The sequence below is a fragment of the Pinus tabuliformis genome, chromosome 6 (assembly GCF_031772625.1).
Source record: "Pinus tabuliformis cultivar Carrire ecotype Pingquan chromosome 6, CPIR1, whole genome shotgun sequence".
NCBI lineage: Eukaryota > Viridiplantae > Streptophyta > Pinopsida > Pinales > Pinaceae > Pinus > Pinus tabuliformis.
In genome coordinates this window covers 1,965,544,983-1,965,569,138 of record NC_142292.1, presented here as the reverse complement: position 1 = coordinate 1,965,569,138, position 24,156 = coordinate 1,965,544,983, and the positions used below count along the sequence as shown (strand labels likewise).

The 24,156-nt window shown below is 38.0% G+C and overlaps 1 protein-coding gene across 1 annotated transcript in view; it reads left to right on the top strand.

Moving 5' to 3' along the window:
- Nucleotides 1-1,912: 1,912 nt before the first annotated feature.
- Nucleotides 1,913-24,156, top strand: part of LOC149267051 (uncharacterized) — a 42,160-nt gene continuing 19,916 nt past the window's right edge. The window contains exon 1 of the mRNA XM_089410063.1: nucleotides 1,913-3,722. Within this exon, the coding sequence (XP_089266189.1) occupies nucleotides 1,913-3,722 (1,810 nt within the window). The remainder of the gene's footprint in view (nucleotides 3,723-24,156) is intronic.

Genomic DNA, 24,156 nt, shown 5'->3' with positions numbered 1-24,156 from the left:
ACTCTTGCATGAATCTAGGTGTGATATCATTCTTCTTCAAGAAACTCTGTGCACATCCGAGGTGGCGGTGAGATGTCTACAAGCTTTGCTTCCTGGATGGATTTTACATGGTCTGGATGCGTGTGGTCGATCTGGAGGACTACTCATTGGTATTAACCCAAGGAAATGTAGGCCACTCTCTGTCTGGGGGGGCAGAGGCTTCCTCGGTATGGATATTATCTTGGGTGACCTGGGTATCCCGATCAGAATTATCAATATTTATGGGCCTAACCAGAATCGTCTACCTTACTGGCAAGATTTCCTAAATGGTAACCATATCACACAGAATACAGTGATAGGGGGGGATTTCAACTTCTCATTGGGAGTTGGAGAATCCTGGGGTCAAAATGCTCAGTGTGATCCTATCGCGGATCAAATGCAAATGATTCTAGACTCACATCACCTTGTAGATATCCCCATGAATAAGAAGCTACCTACATGGCACAATCAGCACACTGGTGAGGTCGCTCTGGGGAGGCGACTGGACAGGTTTATGATGCATGAGGAACTAATACAGAAGTGCCCCTTATACAGACAATGGGTCAGTTCAGGGGGGCTATCAGACCACCACCCGATTCTTCTTCAGATTAGTGACAAAAATTCAAAGCCGCGGTCTCCCTTTAAATTCTTTGCCGGCTTTCTCCAAGAGCCGGAATATATCAAGTTGGTCACGGATTTCTGGGCATCACAGCCCCCACTGCGGGAACAGAGGAAAGCGTTAGATTTTTGTGAGAGACTCAAGATGCTCAAAGTAATGACCGAGAACTGGGCGCGATCTAAGAGGAACAGAGACGAATAGATTCTGAAGGATACTGAAGCTCAGATAGCTTCATTGACTGATGAGAGAGGGACTGGATATATTTCCGACGCTTCCAAAGCACTACTAAACCAACTGCTTGGGCAAAAAGCAAAGATTTTACAAGAAAAGGAGGAGCATTGGAGACTTAAAAGCAGAGCCATTTGGCTCAAAGCGGGGGACTGTAATACAAAATTCTTTCACAACCTTGCCAATGGCAGAAAGGCATCAAACACCATTTGGAGGCTACCAAGGGAACCAGATGGATGGGCTACTACTCACCAGCAACTGGCTAGCCTGGGGGTAACACACTTCAAGAGTCTCTACACGGCACCAAATGTTGTAAATCTCCCAGATATCATTAGACTTGCAGAAAAGTTCCCTCGTTTTGTTGGACAGGAAGATATTGAAGACCTCACAAATCCAGTCACTATACAAGAGCTGGAAAGTACACTTAAATGGTTTAAGAAAGATAAGAGTCCGGGACCAGATGGCTGGCCTGTGGAATTCTACCTGGCTTTTTATGATCTGCTGGGTGTGGACCTCTTAGAAGTTGTCGAGGAAAGCAGGATCTCGGGGCACATTCATCCGCCTATGAACCAGACCTTCATTGCCTTGATTCCCAAATCCGATGACCCCACATCCTTCAATGATTTTCGCCCTATCTCCCTCTGTAATTGCCTCTACAAAATCATTGCCAAGATCATAGCCAACCGCATTAAACCTATCCTGTCCTCACATATATCAGCTGAACAATTTGCTTTCCTCCAAAACCGCCATATCCAAGAAGCCATAGGCATTGCCCAGGAAGCTTTACACTCCATCAAGTTGAAAAACCTCAAAGGTGTGTCCCTAAAGATTGATCTTGCAAAGGCTTTTGATAAGGTAAACTGGCTATACCTTAAAATGATCCTTACCCATATGGGCTTTCCCCATCTGTTTATAAACTGGATTATGGGGTGTGTATCTTCTGTCTCCTTTGCCATCCTTATAAATGGCGCAGCCTCAGCCTGTTTTTACATCAACAGGGGAATCAGGCAAGGCTGCCCACTCTCCCCCCTACTCTTTCTTATTGTTATGGAGGGACTGAGTAGGCTCATTGAGGATGCAAAAAGGAATGGGGAACTCAGTGGTCTCAAAATTACTGATCAGTACTCCCTTACCCACTTATTGTTCGTAGACGACATACTTATCTTTCTCAATGGTAGCGTCCGAGATAGCACTGCTCTAAATAATATTCTCCTACTCTTCTGTAAAGCAACGGGCATGGAAATCAACAGGGACAAATCCACCAGATCACTGATGAGATGCACACAACAGGAAACTCAGCTGGCAATTCAGTTCTTCCCCTTCCTGGAAAATAATCTGCTAGAAGGAATTAAATATCTCGGATTCAGATTAAGGCCGGATGGATATAAATCTGAACACTGGTTGTGGCTTATTAACAAAATTGAAAAAAGGATCACCTGCTGGCATCATCGTTTACTGTCAAAAGCTGGCAGGTTACAGTTGATCAAATCAGTACTTGAGGCCACACCAGTTTATTGGATGTCCCTCACATGGATCTCGAAAGGCATTCTACAAAAAATTCAACAAATATGTAACAGATTCCTGTGGAATGGTAATAAAAAGGGAAAGATATTTTCTTGGAAGAGATGGTCCCTCGTTACCATGCCAAAGAAATGGGGTGGGTGGGGGCTCAAATCCCTCTCAGAATTTGCACAAGCTTTAACAGCAAAACAGGGCTGGTCACTCCTCAAGATGGACAGTTTATGGGCAGAAGTTATACATAAAAAATACATATGGCCTTCCAACATCACAGATTGGCTTCGCAGACCATCTTGGAACTATCAGGGCATTTCTGCGATCTGGAGAGCTACTCTAAAAGCTCTGCCTCTCATCAAGGATAACCTTTTATGGAAAATAGGTAATGGAGCACAAGTCCGTATAGGATTAGACCCTTGGCCTGGGTCAGGGAACGCTCACCTCCTGCCGGAAGACCTGATCCGACACCTTAACAATGGGGGCATCAAATATCTGGCACAGATTGGTGATCCACATCGATCTACCATCTTCACACAGGCATGGGTAACGGATCAACAGTGGCACTTGACAGATGAATGGACTGAACATTGGCAAAGATACATTGAAGCTCTCACTGAAACACACATCAAGCTACATGAGAAGGAAGATGAACTCATTTGGGCACCTGCTAAATCTGGTATATATGCACCAAAGCTCGACTACTTAAAGATCATCGAGGCCAAGAAGCCTGATATTCACAAAAACTGGTGGTCGGATATCTGGCACCTTCAAGCACAGCCTAGGGCCAGACTTCTAATGTGGAACATTTTAGCGAATAAACTACCAACAGGGGCCAATCTCAAAAACCGGGCTTTTGCTGGACCTACCTGGTGCGTACTCTGCAGAAAGGAGGAGGAATCTACGCCCCACCTATTCCTCTCCTGTGAAGTCACTTTAGATATTTGGCAGCAGGTCAAACAGTCCCTCAATATCACCACTGCCTGGCACGCAGTTGATATTCCCACAGCCTGGGCGCAGTGGTGGACTGCGGTGACTACGGAAAAGGCAAGAAATCTACCGCTAGTGGTGTCCTGGTACATTTGGAACAAGCGCAATGACATCATTTTTGAGGAGGGCAGGGTTAACTGGCAGCTTCTTCCGCCCTCCATTTGCGCAGCATACACAGAAATTCCATTTGAAAACAAAACAAATCCTCCCAGGCATATCATGCCCGAAATCATTAACAGGGATATGCCTTGGGCCTATTTCGATGGGGCTGCACCGGCCCATGGTTGTGGAGGGGGTGTTCTATTTCATATAACAGAATCACATTTTTTTCACCTGAGATTGGGTCTCGGCCCGGGTACCAATAATCATGCTGAGCTTATTACACTGAGACATCTTCTATATTTTGCACTATCAAAAAATTGTCGACAGGTTCAAATTTTTGGGGACTCAAAGATAGTGATTGACTGGGCAAATAATAAATCTATCTGTCATACATATTCTTTGAAACACATCTTGGAAGAAATTGTTTTTTTAAAAACACATTTTGACCGGATCACTGTTTCTCATATCTACAGGGAAAGAAATTCAACTGCTGACCGGCTCTCGAAAGAAGCGGCGGATCGTCCTCTAGGCGATTGGATGATTGAAGAATTCAGTCCAGAGGGGATGCACAGGTTCTATCACCGTCCCTATATTGACGGTCTACAACAAGGGGACATTCTCCCCATCTGAAAATTTTGATCTACATGTCAAATTTTTGTATATATCTGCATTGCTCTGATCGGCGCTATATTGTTAGTTCTTGGCTCGAGGTTTATATACCTCAAAACTTTGCATATTTAAGAACATCTATGTGATACTGTTATATATTTTTGTTTTGGATACAGCCCCATCGTATCCATAGTGACACCTACAGGACAGCTTTATGTAAATATTTCTGAACAGTGGCAAAGCCACACTACTGCATATGCCTTGGCATCAACAGCATGTAATCTCTATTATCTCTTTTTTAATAGAAATTACGAACTCTATTTTCCCCGGAAAATATATATATATATATATATATATATATATATATATATATATATATATATATATATATATAATTTTATTTTTTTATTTTATTTTATTTTATTTTATATATATATATATAATAAAATTAAAATAAATTAAAATTAAAATTAAAAATTAAAAATTAAAATTAAAATTAAAAATTAAAAAAAAATAAATAAATAAATAAATAATAAAAAATTATGAAGGAACAACAGTACAAGCTATAGGGGCCTCGGGAGGAATCTGTACACTATGGAAGAAAGGAAAATGGGAAATGATGCAACAAAAAAGGAGCAACATTGGATCAGAACAGACCTTAAGGAAATAAACACCAAGGACCAATACAGCTTCATAAATATTTATGCTCCAAATCACTACAGGGAAAAAGAACTTTGCTGGAGCACAATACAGGAGACTCTAAATGAAATCCAAAATAGAAAGGTGATTCTGGGAGGGGACCTAAACCTGGTTCGAAATATTGAGGAGAAATTTGGAGGGTCCTACCATGCCGACCCATCCAGGGAGGCTCTGGAAACAATCATGGAACAGAACAAGTTAATTGACATCCCACCAAGCAATGGGAAATATACATGGAACAATAAAAGGGTGGGAAAAAGCAATATAAAAGAAAGGCTGGACCGTATATTGGTTCAAGAAAATATTGTATCAAGCTTCAACTCAGCAAGATCAAAAATTCTTCACACCACGGCATCTGACCACAAGCCAGTGGCAATCATTTTGGGCAAAATGGACAACCAAGGGCCTCTACCTTTCAAGTACAACCCAATATGGGATAACAACGAAGACTTCAGAAATTCAATTTCAGATGTATGGGCACAGAAGGTTTCTGTTATGCAACCAGCTCACAAAAGATAGAAAATAGAGATAAACGCCTTAGAATTCAACCTCTTCGAGGGGGAAACCTCCTTTGCATTACACAAATGAACAATTCTTGGATGATTCAAATGACAAAACCTCGTTTCTATATATAGGAGTCTACGAGGTCACAATATAACCAAGCTTACCTAACAATAATAATATAAAGGCACAAAAATAACAATAGAGGGATTCTATGGGGCACAATAATAACAATATGGGGACAATAGGGGCACAATAATAACAATAAGGGATACAACGAAAATAGTAATGGGGGAATCACTAATATTATAGGGACTTAACATGCGCCTCTCCTTCAAAAAAGTGTTGTCCTCAATGCTTGAGTAGTTCTGGATGCTTCTGTATAAAATTCTTATCCTCCCATGTGGAATCTTCAACGGTTAAGTTCTTCCACTTGATAAGATACTCTGAAATTGATCTATTTCGTAGCTTACAAAAGATTTTTCGGCGAAGATCACATGAAACATCATTTGTCGATGCGTTTCGAACCAACTAGTGTGGTTCATCATTAGGACAAGTTGAAGAAACAGATCCAGCTTAGCAAGTTAAATAGACAGAGCAGAGCCTCCAACGGCTAAAAAGACCAACAGCTACTTTGGACTAGGTACCGGTATCAAAACCCTTTTTTTTTAAATTTAAGGAAAAAGTTACCCTAGGGGGACCAATCCCTCAAAATAAAATAATATTATGATAATAGTTAGTTGAAAATATTAATAAAAAAATAATATGTAAAAATTAATTCATGATAATAGTTAGTTAAAACTAAATAATTAAAAATTATATTTAAGGGAGAAAATTACCCTAGGGGGACCAATCCCTAAAATAAATTAAATAAAAATAATTTTATGATAATGGTTAGTAAAAATTATTAATAAATAATTTTATGATGATAGTTAGTTAAACAATTGAAATGTTATGTTAAATTAGTAAATAAAATAATTCATGATAATGGTTAGTTAAAATAAATAATTAAAAATTATATTTAAGGGAAAAAATTACCCTAGGGGGACCAATCCCTTAAAATAAAATAAATAAAAATAATTTAATGATAATAGTTAGTTAAAAATTATTAATAAATAATTAAAGTTTTATGTTAAATAAATACTTAAAAATAGTAAGTTAAATTAGTATTAGAGGAATTAAAAACAGGACTATATAGATAAATGAATAAAAGAAAGAGAAGGTATGAATGAAAAATTTTATTATTTAAGTCAACTTAAAAATAATAAAGTAAGTTCAAAAAAAAATGAAAAAAACATAAAAATAAAAATAAATAAATAAATAAATAAAAATAAAAAATAATAATAATAATAATAAGTAAATAATAAATTAATTAATTAATTAAAATTAAAATTAATAAATTAATAAATTAAAAAAAAAAAAGAACGACTAGGTCGAGAGTGCTGGGACAAATGATGTTTCATGTGATCTTCGCCGAAAAATCTTTTGTAAACTTGATATGGATCATAGAAGCCTGAACTCTACTATTCCGTAGTTGTCGAGTTCTTGTTTCTTTGAGTGCTTCAGGTTCCAATATGATTTTTCCTTCCTCATCAAGTTCTGGCAGTATTGTCTAAACTGGAAGCTTGTCATCTATAACCTTCTTTAAGCATGAAACATGGAAAACTGGGTGCACTCGAGAAGCTACAGGAAGCTCCAATTTGTATGCCATAGTACCTATCTTTTGCAACACCTTATACGGACCATAATACTTTGGTGATAATTTGTTATTCTTCTTAGCTTGATTAAGGGACATTTGTTTATATGGTTGTAACCGTAGGAATACCCAATCACCTACATCAAAACTTATTTCGCTGTGATGTTGATCTGCCTGCTGTTTCATTCTATTCTGTGCCAAGGTGAGGTTATCCTTTAAGAGTTGGAGAACTTGTTGTTGATGCTCGATGTGATCTTCCACTGCTTGAACCTTAGAATTTTCTCTTAAATATGATGTGATGGATTGTGGATGATATCCATAAAGTTCCATAAATGGGGTCATTTTTGTTGCAGTATGGAAGCAAGTGTTATACCACCATTCAGCCAGAGGCAACCATTTGATCCATTGTGTCTGTTTATCAGATACAAAGCAACGAAGATATCCTTCCAAACATATGTTTACTATCTCAGTTTTCCCATCAGATTGAGGATGATAAGATGAGCTATGAGCTAACTGAGTACCAAGACAACAAAATAATTTTGTCCAAAAATTTCCATTGAAAATGGGATCTCTCTCACTTACAATAATCTTTGGGTTTCCATGTAGCTTTTGAATTGTTTCCATAAATGAAGTAGAAACGGTACTCGCTTTAAATGGATGAGATAATGAACAAAAGTGTGCATACTTGGTAAGTCTGTCCACTACCACCATGATAACACTCTTTCCTTCGGACTTGGGTAAACCTGTGATAAAATCCATTAAAACCTCCTCCCAACGTTGGCTTGGAATGGATAAAGGTTGTAATAGTCCTGGAGTCTTAATTGTTTCAACTTTATTTTGTTGGCAAACCAAACATTCCGCCACAAACTTTTGAATATTTGATTTAAGGCCATCCCAAAAAAAATCCTTCTTAACCCTGTGGTAGGTTTTTAGAAATCCTAAATGCCCTCCTAAGGGAGAGGCGTGCAATTCCCCAAGAATCTTTTGTTTGAGTTGGGAATTCTTACATAGGTATACCTGATCCTTGTACCATAACGAATCATTTTTCCAGATAAATGTATCAGATGTAATGCGATCTTGTTGTATCTTTTGAATGAGTGCCCACACTTCCTCGTCATTCTTCCATTCATCCCTTGCCTCGTTTATCCAATCTGGTTGGATAATAGAAATGGCACAAAGAAATGCTTCCACATCCTCATCCTTTCTCGAGAGTGCATCTACCACAACATTTTGCTTCCCTTTTTTTAGATGATTTCAAAGTCATAACCCAACACCTTTATGACCCATTTTTGCTTCTCTTCTAAAGATAATCTTTGTTCTAAAAAGTGTTTAAGACTATCATGATCTGTTTTTACCTTGAAGTGTCTTCCCATTAGGTAGGGTCGCCATTTCTTAAGTGCATGTAGTATTTCCAACATTTCCTTCTCATAAATAGCTTTGTGTAAATACTTTCCTTTGATTGGACGACTTTCAAAATCAATGGGTCTTTCTTCTTGCATTAAAACAGCACCGATTCCATTTCCTGAGGCATCACATTCCATAATAAAGGTTTTTGTGAAGTCCTGTGTGGCTAAGACTGGTGCTTGGCACATTGCCTCTTTAAGATGTTCAAAGGCATTCGTTGCTTCTGGAGTCCATGAAAATGCATCTTTCTTCAATAATGTTGTTAGAGGTGTTGCTATTCTCCCATAATTCTTAGCAAACTTGCGATAATACCCTGTCAACCCGAGAAATCCTCGTAGATGCTTTATGGATGTGGGGATTTTCCATTCCTTAATGGTTTTAATTTTTCTAGGGTCTAACTTAACACCTTCATGAGATACAATATGACCCAGATATTCCACCTCTTGTACTCCAAAGAAACATTTGGAGATTTTTGCATATAATTATTTCTCCTCCAATAGTTTGAGCACCATGTCAACATGTTGGACATGATCCTTCCAAGACTTGTTGGAGATTAGTATATCATCAAAAAATACTAACACAAATTTTCTAAGGGTTTGAAAATGGAATTCATCAAACATTGAAATGTAGAAGGTGCATTAGTAAGGCCAAAAGGCATGACCAAAAATTCATAATGACCCTCATGAGTTCTAAATGTTGTTTTTGGAATGTCTTCAATCTTCATTCTAATTTGATAATATCCTAAACGAAGATTCAACTTGGTGAAGTAAATTGATCCATGCAATTCATCCAATAATTCATCAATGATAGGAATGGGAAATTTATCTTTAATAGTGAGCTTGTTGAGCTCCTTATAATCTAGACACATGCGCCAAGATCCATCCTTCTTGTGAACTAATACTACTGGAGCAGAGAAAGAACTTTGACTAGGTTGAATTATACCAGCCTCTAGCATTTCTGCAACCATACGTTCAATTTCACTCTTTTGGGCATAGGGATATCTATACGGCCTTATGTTTGGAGGAACACTTCCTGGAGTCAAATGAATAGCATGATCATGATCACGAATAGGTGGGAGACCTTTGGGAGTCTCAAATACCTTGGAATGGTTGTCCAAGACTTTTTGGAGATCTGGAGAAATAGATGATTTCGATGTGGGAACCTCTAGCGAACATAATTGTGCAATTACACCTCATTGTTCCTTCTTTAGAAGCTTTGTCATATTGTTAGAGTTGATTATCTTTCCTGGTTTCCCTGCAATACCCCTTAATTCAACTTCCTTTCCTTCTGCAGAAAATTTCATGAAAAGTTCTTGAAAATTAAAAGCTATTGTACCCAAGGATTATAGCCATTGGACTCCTAGTACAACATCAGCACCACCCATTGGAATGGAAAGCATTGGGCTATTCAATACATATTCTCCCATGGATAACTTGATATTATGGCACTTTCCAGAGCAATTTATGGTTCCTCCACTTGCAAGCATCACTTGACACTCTAGTGTTGGATATAGGAAGCAATTCAATTCCTTTGCTATCTTACAATGAATAAAATTATAGGTACTTCTCGAATCAATCAACACTATTACCTTTTTCTTCTTGATATGTCCTTCTATCTTGATATTTTGAGGAGTGGTAATTCCAACCAATGCATTGCAAGATATGGTCGGATTCATTTCTTCTTTATCTAGGGTTTTTCCTGAAGTATATTCTCTTCTTTGGACATTCCTTGTTCCTTTTCTTCCTCCTCTTCACAATCTATGTAGAATAATTTCTTCTCAGCACACTTATGACCTTTAGTGTATTTTCTATCACAACTATAACAAAGCCCTTTTTCTCTTTTTTCTTCCAATTGTTGTGGTGTCAACCTTGTAGGTTGTGGAAGTCTAGGGGAAACAACACTTCCATCTTTATAGTTGTGAGTGGTAGGCTTCCTGGTTGCCATAATTTTGTTTTCCATTTTTCTTGCTAACCTGAATGCCTTCTCCAATGAATCAGGTTCCCAAAGGTGAACCTCATGTTGGATATTATCCTTTAAAATCCCTATGAACACATCAATCCTATGCTCCTCTGGAATATCTTTTACCCTTATTTTCAATTTTTGGAAGTCCTCAATGTGCTCCATCATTGAGCCCTTTTCTTTGAGATTTATCAATTGGCTAAAAAAGGGGTTTCTTTTTGTATCCTCATAATGTGCTATCATTTCTTCCGTAAAAATTGCCCAAGTGACAATTTGTTTACGAGAGCAAAGCCATCGATACCATACAAACTAATTTGGTTCCAAATATAAAGTTGCAATATGTACCTTTTGTGTGTTTTGCACATTATGGAGATCGAAAAATTTCTCCATCTATAGTATCCATGTTCCGGGATCCTTTCCATCAAACTTCCTCATATCTATTTTTGGAACATGGTGGGTCTTCAATCCAACATTAAAGTCTATGAAATCATGATTAACATTTATTTTGTTCTCATTATGCATTTCCTTTACTACCCTTTCACCATTAGTGACCATTTCTTGTAGCAACTTTTTAAAATTTATCTTCAATTCTTCCATCTTATCATCCATGCCATTCATCTTAGCATCCATGCCATTCATCTTAGCTTCCACACCGTCCATCTTAGTTTCCACGCCGTCCATATTAGCTTCCAAGTCATTCATCTTAGCTTCTACGCCTTTTTTTAAACCATCCATCTTATTTTCTGTTACCTTTTGTGCGAGTGAAATTTGTTGCACTTGGTTTCGTAATATTGATATATCATGTTGCATTTCTTCCTCTTCTTCATGAGTCATGCTAGAGCTTTCAAGTTGCTTACTAGGTGTTTCCATTTTCTTTCTTCGGGGCATCAATTACCGATAATAATGCTTCACTATGCCCTTTGAATTCCTTCAAACTAATTTTTCAAACCAAGTTTATGCAAAAAATTAAAAAATACACACCTTTTTTTCACTTGTAGGAGCTCGATATTGAATCTAATGTACCTCTGTATTTTTGGATCTTCCGGTTTTTAAATTGCGATCTATAGTAGTCGTCTGCGTCCTCTTTCCAATGCCACCAGTCTGATCGAAATTGGATTCTCTAAGAAAGAGTTATGCACAATCTCCCAAGATGACCTGATTATATACCTTTTCAGAAGAGCGCACTTGTATGAAGTGCCACGTGTCACTGTTTTGACCTTAGTACTTGCAACTGATATACAGAAAACTACAGGTTGTCCTCTTTGTGAAACTTCTTACGAAATTTCAATCTGATGGTCAAAACAAAATTTATGATGATTTTCCCACGGTGACCTGTTTGGAATGTAATTCAGGGGTCTGCACAAACCCTAACATCCTCAGACTATATCTCCGCAAATATAGCGAGATAGGATCTGAAATATGAGCCGAGGTTCAGACTGATTTCATCTCAAATGGGTTTTTTTCAGCTTCTAAAACTTCGTAGCGAAAGAGTTATGGCGAAAATCCCACGATGACCTGTTTAGCTTAAATTCTGGAGCTTGCAAAAACCCTAACTTCCTCAGATCATATCTCTGAAACTAGAGCGATAAAAGCTCTGAAATTCAGACCCGAGGTTCAGGGCGATTTTGTCTCAAATGGGTTTTCTTTTTCGCTTCTGAAATGTCACAGAAAAAAAAGTTATAGAAAAAATTCCACGATGATCTATTTGGAGCAGCAAAACCCTAGAATCCAAAGCTCTAATACCAAATGTTATGCAACCAGCTCACAAAAGATAGAAAAGAGAGATAAATGCCTTAGAATTCAGCCTCTTCGAGGGGGTAACCTCCTTTACATTACACAAATGAACAATTCTTGGATGATTCAAATGACAAAACCTCCTTTCTATATATAGGAGTCTACGGGGTCACAATATAACCAAGCCGACCTAACAATAATAATATAAAGGCACAAAAATAACAATAGAGGGATTCTATGGGGCACAATAATAACAATAAGGGATACAACGATAATAGTAATGGGGGAATCACTAATATTATAGGGACCTAACAGTTTCAGGTTCACCTCATTTTGTGTGGGAGACAAAATTAAAAAATTTGAGAATTGAGGTAAAAACTTGGGCAAGAGAAAATGAAATGCAAAATAAAAAAAGGAAAGCAGAGCTGAATAAAAAAATGGACAGCATGCAAGAGGCAAAGGAAAATAAAGAGGAGGACAAACAAGATTATCTAAAAGAAAAGGAGCTTTTCTGGGAAATTTACAGAGAAAATAGAAGAGAAGAAGAAGAGATGAGATTGAAGTCAAGAAGTCTTTGGCTGAATGCAGGGGACAAAAACACAGCCTTCTTCCACAACTCAATGCAAATAAGAAGAGCAAGAAATCAGATAGACAAAATTCAAGTGGATGGGCAAGAAATTAAGGGAGCAGAGGAGCTGAAAAAAGCAACACATAACCACTTTAAAAACCTCCTGACAGCGAATGAAGAAACAACAGATTACGAGAACTTCCTTCAACACACTAAAAAAAAGTAAGAGAAGAACAAAATGCAGAAATAAATAAAGAAATCTCAGAAGAGGAAGTAGTGGCAGCAATATGGAGCCTCCATCCAGACAAGGCACCAGGGCCAGATGGATTCACAATAGCCTTCTATAGGCAGCATTGGAAAACCATAAAAAAGGATTTCTTAAGAATGGTAAGGAATGTTTAAAAAAAAAATGGGAGGCAACACAAAATCATCCTATCTGGCATTAATTCCAAAGGAAGCCAATCCCTCAACCTTCAGCAGATTCAGACCAATCTCCCTTTGTAACTCCTCCTACAAGATAGTAACAAAGATCATAGCAAATAGAATCAAGAAAGTGCTCCCGGAAATAATATCCAAAAATCAGGGAGGCTTTGTCCCCAACAAGCAGATTATCGACAATGTTATTGTTGTACAAGAAGCCATTCACTCAAGCATACAAAGAAAAGAAAAAGGAATTATCATAAAACTAGATATGGCAAATGCTTTCGACAGGGTCAGCCTACCATATCTATTGGCTGCTCTAAAAAAATTCGAGTTCTCAAAAGAAATAATAGAGGTAATACAGGCATGTATCATAGACCCATGGATAGCACCACTTATAAATGGAAGACCAAGTGACTTCTTCCAGAGCACAAGAGGTTTGAGACAGGGATGCCCTCTATCTCCTTTCCTCTATATTATAATGGCAGAAACTCTAAGCATAGCTCTAGAAAAACAAAGGAGAGAAAGAAACATTACAGGACTCCAAATCACAAGAGGAGTCAAAAGCATTAATCATTCTCTGTTTGCAGACGACACACTCTTGTTGGGAGGGGCCTCAAGCATAATTGCTAGAAGATTTAAAAAAGTTCTGGACGAATTTTTACAGGTCTCGAGTGGCCTCTTAAATAACACAAAATGCAGAATATATGGCTGGAACACCTCCCCCAGAATCATGCAAAGGATCTCCCAAATTCTCGAGATTCCCATTCAAGAAAGATGGACTCACTTCTTTTATCTAGGATTACCCATCTCAAAAGAGAATCTGAAAGCAGAACTATGGATAAAACAAGTTGAAAAAATGAAAGACAAAATCCAAAAGTGGGGTATGATGTGGCTTAACATGGCAGGCAGGATTATTTTGATTAAAGCCTTACTCACGACACTCCCAATTTATCAATATGCTACAATTCTAGCACCGGCAAGTGCCCATAAGAAAATGGAACAAATAATAAGAGGTTTCCTATGGCAGGGAGGGAGAGAAGAAAACAAAAAGTTTAGTCTGGTAAAAATTACCGTATGAAAAAGGAGGATTATCCATAAGACTTCCTGGCCTAATGAATGTTGCATTAGGAATGAAAATTATATGGAGGATGATAACAGGCAAGGAGAGCTGGTGGAAAAAAACACTCGCCACAAAATACATGAGTCAATCGAGAACAAAGTTACTGACTGAAAATATCCCAATTAGACCATGCACACAAGTTTGGAAGCTTGTGAAGAAGATAACACCTCTAATCAGCAATCATATTTCTAAAATTCCAGGCAATGGGAAAACAGTCTTAATTTGGGAGGATAGAATTATGGGGAAGGAACCCCTAAACCTCCTTTTGGGCCATGAAGACATTCAAAAGTGGATGAATGATAGAGGTTTGAAAACTCTACATTCAATCTCCAAATGGGAAGATCGAAATTGGCAAGAATGGCACACCACAGGAATTCCTCCAAACCTGAAAGGCCAATGGGACAGTCTTAGGCAGCACCTCAAAGGAGCAACACCAACAAGCATTGAGGAAGAAGACACTTTTTCTTGGGATCCAAGCGAGTGCTATTACATAGTCAAGATAGGCTACACAACTCTACAAGAACAGCAGAACCAACATGATTGGGCTCCATGGAAGTCAGTATGGAAGACTGAAAGCCTCCCTAAAATCAAAATATTTATATGGACCCTATTAAAAGGGAAAATTATCACCTCTGAAAATCTCATGAAAAAAGGGTTTCATGGCCCATCTAGATGTCATATGTGCCCGAAGGAGGAAGAGACCATCCAACATCTATTTTTGGACTGCATAGTAACTAAAGAGTGTTGGAAACAACTTTCAAGCCCCCTGGAAATTAATTTAAATTTCTCCAAAACTTTTTTGGATTTATTTCAAGATTGGGAAAAGGCATACCCCTACTCGACAAAGAAAAAGGCAACAATAAATAGGTTATGGAAATGTCTTCCAGCAGTTTTGTGTTGGCAAATATGGCTATCAAGGAACAAGAGTATTTTCAAAGACCAAACACCAAGAATAGGGAGAATTTTATCAAAAACTTGGGGCCTGATATCCGAATTCCTAAATACTAAAGGCACTACTGCAATTGATTACAACCTCCTACAACAAGAAGAAAGAGACTGGATCAGTAAAGCAACAATAAAAAACAACGGGAAAAAAAATCTCATGCATACTCCTACAACTCAGAACTAGAAAATCTGTTTAAATGAAGAAGAACTCACAAAATGGAGAGAAAATCAAAAAAGTTACTGCTTGTTCTTTGATGGGGCATCTAAAAACAACCCAGGGAAAGCAGGTGCGGGAGGTATCATAATTGACCCATGGGGGAAGTGGTGGTCTCCTACGAATGGGGACTGGGAGAAACTACAAACAACAAAGCAGAAGCATACAACCTGTTAATGGGCTCAAGGATAATAAAAAAGAGAGCCATCAAAGATCCCTTAATAATGGGAGACTCAGCGGTCATCATAGAGGCAATGGCAAGCAAAAAAGATCCATCAAATTCAGCCATGAATAGGATATACAAACGAATAAGAAGCAATCTGGACAATGCAGGCAAGGTTACTTTTAAGCATATTCTGAGAGAGCATAATAAAACAGTAGACAAATATGCAAATAAGGCAACTGATAGAAGTGAAGGAAACATCAGGGAAAACAAGGAGATATATTACAAGTCAATCCCTTAGATCAAATTAGTCACCATGCGAAAAAAACGGTTTCCTCAAAAAAAGACAGAACATCAACGAAAAGATCAGAAAGAGGACATCAACAAATCAGTGGAGAGATATTTCAGCAGCCCATTTCATGAGAAAATCACGTGTATCTCAACAGAAAATCCTGAGAGTATCCGCATTCAACTTCAGCCCAAAGACCAAGGTGGATAAAAATCCTGTGTATCGGATCAATGATGCAAACAGTCTTCCCCTCATCATCCATCGATGCAGAATTCCCTCCTTAAACATCGAGAAATCCCTCAACTCCTTTCACTGTATACTTGTCAAAGAATATACAGAAACACTCCTGTATCACTCTTCTCACAGACCTCAGGAAATCCTTTCCATGCATATGCTTCATCTGATCCATCCTTTGAGCCATTCACCCATTTTTTCTTTATCTCTTCGTCATCGCTCTGAGTCTCCCTTCATAAGTGCATTTGCTCGATTCACTCCTCTGTGCGCAAAGGATCAAAAGAAGTGCCCTTTCTCCAGTGACCCCCATTGCCCTCACTTACCAAAGCACGAGCTCTACTCCCCCCCTCCAGTCTGTAATAAGAATCTCATTGTTGCCTCTGCTACCATATTTCCCCACTACCTCACTAGATCCACATTTTTTATAAATTCGAGATCTTCTCTCATCAGCTCTCCATCAGCCATCCTTTTTAACTACTCTGTTTCTCTGTGTGAGAAAGAAATAAATGAACAACAGCCCATTACCAATCTAGTAGCCCATTTCAACCCTGAAGCCTTTAGAACAACCCATTTCAAAACTAACAATGCGCCCAACAGCAGCAAGGAAGTCTTACAAAGTTCTCCAATATCACAAAGGAAGGGGAAAAGCAAAACAAGCAGCAGAAAGCAGAGGAAAAGCATATACAAGATACACAGGAAGCACTACAAAATCACAGAGAAAGAGGGTATAAAGATGGAATTCAACCCAATAGAGAAAGCAGCTAGGAATGATGGTTGTGCCACCTATAAGGCCAACAAGTTTATGATTAGCAGGTTCCAAGAATCACTCCAAGATCTAAGAACAGAGATGAAAATGGAATTCAGCTACCAAAAAAGGAATATGGAAAGCCAGAAAGCGGAAATACTTGCATTAAAAAACAAATGTGTGCACTTAGAAGAAGTTGTGGCCTACATCAAAAACTCCACCCTGAGCCAGGAGGGAGAAAATTTAGTCTGTCAAGGCAAAAAGAAAATTCTTATCAGGAGCACTCAGTAAACCATCACTGAGCATCTTCAAATATTACAAATAGATTTTAAGTTATGCGTTGTAAATTTATCTTATTATCAGGCCAATATGTACGGTAGTATGTTAGAATAGTTATAGGTAGCAATAGAATTTTGGGACTCAAGCACAATATTAGGGACCGCGTTCCCACTTTTCTTCTACAGCTTGACTCCAACCTCCATCAAATGTAACAAGAGCATGCTCTTTTTCTTCTTTTGGAAATATAATCAATATTTGATCTTGTAAAAAAAAAATGATGTTTCTAAATCTATCCTGCCGACTATGAATGTCATTTACACAAAAAATTTGTTAGTTAGTCAATAGCAAGTTTAAAAAATTCCTGAAATTCTACAATTAAATGAGAATTCATCCAACATCATTAAAGTTTGGATGACCAATAATTAATTTTAACGGTTTGTGTGCGACTATAATTTCATCTATGTTTGTTCCAAAAGCCTATATCGTAACATTGACATCCCTCTCCAAGCCTTTTCAAACTGAATAAAGAAAAGAATATCAAGATAAAAACAATTTAAACCCAACATGTAATTTCATTCTTCCAACTGTACGAACTTGGAAGGAAATGAGAAATTCAAATATATCATTGAAAGAAAATTGACAAAGGTTATCCAATGTCCCCTAAAGGTAGCAATGTCAATGGAAACAATAGCATGAAAATTCTAATGCTTTGGAAGTGTTGGCGCTGCTACAACACCCTCCAAAATTTTGGCCTACACTCAATTTTGGAGCCTTCCTTGGTCTTATACATTATCATCGCAAACATTGAAACTCATTCCATGTGTTTTCTTGAGGAGATTTTGTCCGCTTTGCAAGATAAGAAAAATGTCGTCTTTTCACATTTTACTTGTCACATCATGTATATAAGCCTGTTATGGTGGTTTCAAGAGGTCACCTTTGGGTAAATGAGTTGTTCTAACCTTGTAAATATATGTTGGACTTGTTTCCAAAGTTTTAAGAACTGTTGCATAAGTGTCGTCATGGTCGTCACAAAGTGTATCTTAAGTGTCGCACTTGTCGTAAGTTTTCGTAAAGTTGTCGCACAGAGGGAAATGAATTTTCATGTGTCCTGGATGATCTATTTTGTTGTGTCATGAAGTATTCTAAGTGTGCGATCACAGTAGAATTCTAATCACTGTTCACATCAGTCTCACTAATCCCACAATTAGTCATTTTCTGAAAAGCTTCTCATCCAAGCAACCTAGAATCACCCAACCTCCTTGAACTTTTCATTGCATAGTCTCAGTCCTATAGCTGTGACATTGCCTCTTAGCATTGTACAATGTGCAGTTCCTAACTCCCAAGACTACTGCACTATGCAGTTTCAGTGCTCAAACCCTAACCTTGACGCCCAGAATTGCACAATTCCCTCTCCCAGCATGGCCCTAACTACACATTGCGTAGTCTCTATCTTCAGGCTCATACTTGAGCTCTTGAACTACGCAATTTCATAATGGCCCAACCTCCCTTATTTCCCAGAACTACGCAATGTGATCTCCTAGGGCTGATCCCCTCAACCTGTCAAATTGATCTCTAGAATTGCACAGCTTACTCCCTCAGCTCAACCTGAACTGCACATTGTGAAGTATCAATGCTCAAGGATCACCTTGACTCCCTAAACTGCAGAACTGTGCAGTCACTGAGCCCCTTTCCCATCTTTCCATCTGGTTCTGGCTCAGCCAATGGATCAATATGCACAATCTTAGACTAGGGGGGTTTCATACTGATGTTGTCTCGTCATGAGTGAATTGCAGAAACAGGTACCTTATCATGCCATGGCGAGATGATGAAGAAGGAGATGAAGGAGTGCAACATGTTAAAAGACATTCTTGTAGCTGAGTATGAAAGTTGATCAATCAAGAGAAAGAAAAGGGACACTAGTTTGCGATCACCACTCAAGACTTGAGATCATTGAAGATCCCTTATCACCAAGCCATGCGGAGGTGAAAATAAAAGTATTCTCAAGCAGACATGCAACACACAATAGCAACAGTGACTTGAAATTGCCACATCATCAAGCAGTCTATGTCAGCAGTGTCATGTCATGTCATGTCATGAGTTGTCACATGCCACACCATTATGGTCAATGATGTAAATTATGTTTCGAAAATGTATTGTAAAGTGGAAGTCCAAAGGACATGTATGGAATATGAAGAGTCATGTAAATTTGAAAAGTCATAGGAAGTCAAACAGTCATGAGGATAGATGAAGAATCATAAGGAAGGTGAAGCATCAATTCCTCATTTTCATATATACACCCTCATTGTAAAAGCAAAGGACTTTGCACCTTGGCTCCTCCCGTAAGGCGTTAGAGAGACAAAATAGTTCTTTGGAGGAGCAAGGAGTGGCTCCAATGCTCCATTATTGGAGCTAGTGATTTTCATTTTATACATGTGTCTAGAAATTTTTACTTAATAACAAAAGCCTTCATGGTCAGCACGTTCTGAATATTTGTAAGACTATTTTGTGGATGTTTTTATTTAATGTTTGCTTTCATTTGTGCTAAAGTAGTTGAACTATTTCGGTTATTTTAGTACTTATCTTATTGAGAATGTGTTGTAATGGTTGTTATTGTTGTCCCATCCTTGTGGACTATTCCATAGGATGTTAAGAAGATCTTTCTCATTGATTGGCTGTAATGATCGTCGCATCTTTTGTGTACTATTCTGCTAGATGTTACATGGATCCCTCTTGTTTATGTGTCTCTCTTCTTGGGTTGTACTATTACCTCTCTCTTAGAGGGTCACTTTACTCTCTCCCTTCGTAGTATAAGAACTTTGACACACCTATAGCCGAACACTCACCAGGCACACCTTCTTTCTTTCCGAACGCACCATGCGTTCCTCCCTTGTTGACAGTTAGAGCCAAAGAAAATCTATAAGAATACATGACAACTGGGTCAATATTCTGGATGGGGATCCTACCCCAAACAGTGTGAGGTCTAATTGGGACTGCACATCAGGGAGACCCCTTGGTTGACGGATTTCTAGCACCGTCAACAAATGGCACTAGAAGAAGGGCCAGATGAAAAGTTGTGCCCGTTGAGTCTGTTTTGAACCTCTTATCTCAAATGGATCATCCTCAAATATTACTCCCGAGGTGTTTCTCTAATTTATCCATTTATCAATTTTCATTCCCCAATGAGCCTATCTATCACTTGTCTCACTTAAAGTTTGATGGTGAGTATGGAACATCCATAACTGCGCACATTTCTAATTATTTGAAATTTTTTGAATCTTACAAAATAAATGATGAAGAGTTTGCTTGTGTGTTTTTATTCCTCACCCTTGAAGGTAGTGTTAATAAATGATGCCATACGTTACCACCCACATCCATCCATTCTTTCCATCATTTCTTCAAGGATCTTTTTCAAGCCTTTGATAGGTATGATTACTGAGATGTTTATGAAAGAATCAATCAGTTAAGAATGAAGCCTAATGAATTAGTTGAGGATTTATCTAATCAATTCCTTCACCTTTGTTATGAATTTCTCAAAGAAGATGTGGATTGGGATTTCTTTAAACAAAATTTTTAGTGTTTGGTTCATGTCTCTTTGCACGGTGAACCTAAACCCCCTGATGTTTCTACTTCCCCAACTCTTGTGAATCATGAGACACCTCTAATTTCAGAGGAGGAATTTACTACTCCTTTTGTTCTTTATCCTCCTCCTTTTCCAGTTCCGATGAGGGTGTCTCTGTACGATGATAATGAAATTTGGAAATCTGAAAATCAAGTTCCTAATCCATATTCTCATTCTTCTTCCGCTTGTCATGACTCAAATTCAATGGAGGAAATCCCAGAATGGCTCATGAAGCCCATGGTGAAGAATAACTCCTCCATTCCGCAAGATGATGTTACTATTCATAACTCTAGTCTTGAATCTGATCTAGATTTATGTTATCCTCTATCATCTACATGCCATGACTCTTTGTACCATGATCCACCTGATCAACCTACTCCACCAGCTAGTTTTTCACACTCTCTCAATTTTCGAGTTGTTGGTTCAAATTGCGATTAGATACAAGGCAATCACATTACACGGGTAGGGGAACATGAAGGTGAAGATGCTTTCAATATTTCTTCCCTTTTCCAAAATCCTCCATGTGAAGATGATGTGCTTCCATTCTTGGATGATTTTCAATCTACTAATCTCAGTAGTGGATCAAATGCAATCAATTCTTTCAATCAATCTGTAGCCTTGGGAAACAATCATTCTGATGACGATGACTCTGTTGATGTATGCAATCATGAATTCCTAGGTGCATCATCTGATCTTTCAGTTTCTCACGAAGACTTTGCTTTAGATCTAGAATCTAATTCGGTCAAAGAAGATGTCCTTATCGAAACTTCCTCTTCATCTCACTATCCCTTGTGCTCTATCGTTTGTGATGCATCTACTTGCGACAAAGATACTCCATGCTCTTCAAGTTCTTCATCTGATAACTTAACTTCTCAATTCACACAAGGTGGTGAGGTTATCCATGATGAAAATGAAAACAATGAAATCATTGAGTACTCTTTCCATCCCTCATCATCTCTTCTCTTATATGAAAACAACTCTCCAAACTAACTTGCTCATCAAATTTCTTCGATTCATACATATTTAGATTTGCGATCAGATGAATATTTCAACTTGAGTAATTTGGTTATCGAAGTTGAAAAATCCGGTCAAGTCAGTGACAGAGATGGTTGCCATCTAGTGAGAAATGGTCTTATTGAAATCAGTGATAGTAGCTTTCCCCACACCATGCATGATCTAGTTCAATCTTAAGGATGCGATTTTACAACCCTTGAAAGTCTTGGGACCTATCAGGAAGTCAAGGCACTTCAACTTGATGGTTATGTCAGGATATCGCGACTCTAGTAAGCCCCCAAAAATAAGTTAGATCTGGTTTCTCTCGCATAATCCTTCTCTGTGCATGGTTTCACTCGATGTAAATCTATTTTTGAAAGATGTTTGGTATCTCAGTGTAATATTTGGAACTTCCAAGATTTGGTTTCTGATGAAATTCAATAATCCTCTTCACTTGATCCATCTTCATGAAAATCTCTCGCAACAAACGCGAGATTGGAATGTGTATCTCTCATAGTCATGGAATTGCGAATTTGATCATATTTGGTTGAAGGGAACATGCCTATCAAATTCATTTCTTAATAGTCAGCTCCTGGTTTTTCTTGTGAATGTTGTATTGCAAACCTTTCCCTTCATTACACCTGAAATCCTCCTAAGTGATAATGAATGCGCGCGTTATTGCGTGAATCAAATTCTTCTCCATTCACTATGTCCTAATTGGTCTCATGTGCTTGTTTTGTTGGCATTCCTTTTAAATTATTTCGATAATTACGATGCTTGTACAATTTTTCACCAGTTACAGGAAAATGGTTGGTCACATTTGACATGTGAAGAAGTTGGTTCTATTGTTCAGAGAATTCGCAGAGCTGTTCAAATTGATTTATCTTTTTTAATTACAAACTAGGAATTTGATGCTTTAATCAGCCCATCTGATCATGATTCTGTCTCTAATGACTGTCATTCATATTATCATTTTCCCATCAGTATATTTAATGACAATTGTTTTACATCCTTTGATTTTCATCATTCAACATCTCACTATTCAAATTTTTTTCGAGCGATTGAGGAACTTCCACCTTCGTTGATGGTTATGTCAGGTCCTCATTGTCTTGACATGAATGTTGAATATGATCAAATCTGTTTTCCCTCACAAGATTCCCATTGTAATCCTATGCCTCTAATTGAAAATTCATTTTTTCAAAGATTTCGGGGTTTTCAAGAGAATTATCGTGAATTTTACAATCCAATCGTTGAATGGTTGGAACAGTGTTACCTGGTAAGCTCCAACACAAATAACAAGTTTCGATCTTTCCTCACGCTTGCTAAGGAGTTCGGTGCAGATGGAGACAAATTCACTTGAAGCTTCAGAGTTTTGTTGAATGATGGTTCTCATGAAAAGGGTAAGAATATAAATTGGTTAGAAGCGGTGGCTATGGCCTATCTTTCTGCTGATAGGCAATACCTTCAAATTTTTGTGCAAATTATTCAATTTCTTATCTTTTCTATTGCACATTGTTTTATATTTGTTTTAATCAACTGCATCTTTGTGATTGCAGGCCGAGGTGGCTATGGCCTATCTTTCTACTGATAGGCAAGACCTTCAAATTTGTGTGCAACTTATTCAAGTTCTTATCTTTTATATTGCACATTGTTTTATATTTGTTTTAATTAACTGCATCTTTGTGATTGCAGGCCGAGAACAATTACAGTGGCTACATTGGAAATTCCATTATACGTGACCCCGGCCTTCTAGCTAGTTAGGTTAGGAGTAGGTTTATTTGCATTTTAGTTTACCTACGTGCAAATCCTGCATTCATTTCTAGTAGCTTGTCTTGTTTTTTCTGGTTTTGGTTTCACATCATGTTTTGCTTTAGCCATTTTCTATATTGTCTTCTGGTTTTGTTTCCTTGTTGTGTGTTGTCTTTCCTTTCATTTTGTGAGACTATGCATGGAGATGCTTTGTTGGCTCAAAGGGAATGTGGAAAAATAGAAAAGGACTTTGTGACACTTCAACATTTGGTTGAACTTATGTCCATCTTCCTTGTGTCAGTTATACCTTTTGGTCGATGAAGTTCTGACGGAAAATATGATCCATCCGTGAGGATAGTTTTGGTTAAACCATGAACCTGTGTCTATTCAGGAAAACCTCATGCCCACACTTAGTTTTTATGTTTCGGTGTTGTCATGCCTATCTATTTAGTAGAGGAGGAGAAGGGGAAAATCTAAACGAGCAAACCTAAATTAGAGGTCTCTATATGATTCTCTGAAGGAAAAACCTCTTCTACTCTCAATAAGATAGGATCCCTCTTCCGCCCATAAAATGAATAATTGCCAATGCACAATCCTATAAAATAAATAAATAAAGGCGAAAGAAGAGAAAGGCTTCCTGTGTAGAGAGGTGAAGCAAGCAACTCCGTTGGGGTATTGTCCAGGCTCGCTGGCAGCAGAGCAATGTTTATGTTCCTGAAGTGACTCTGCTAGGGTACTCTCCAG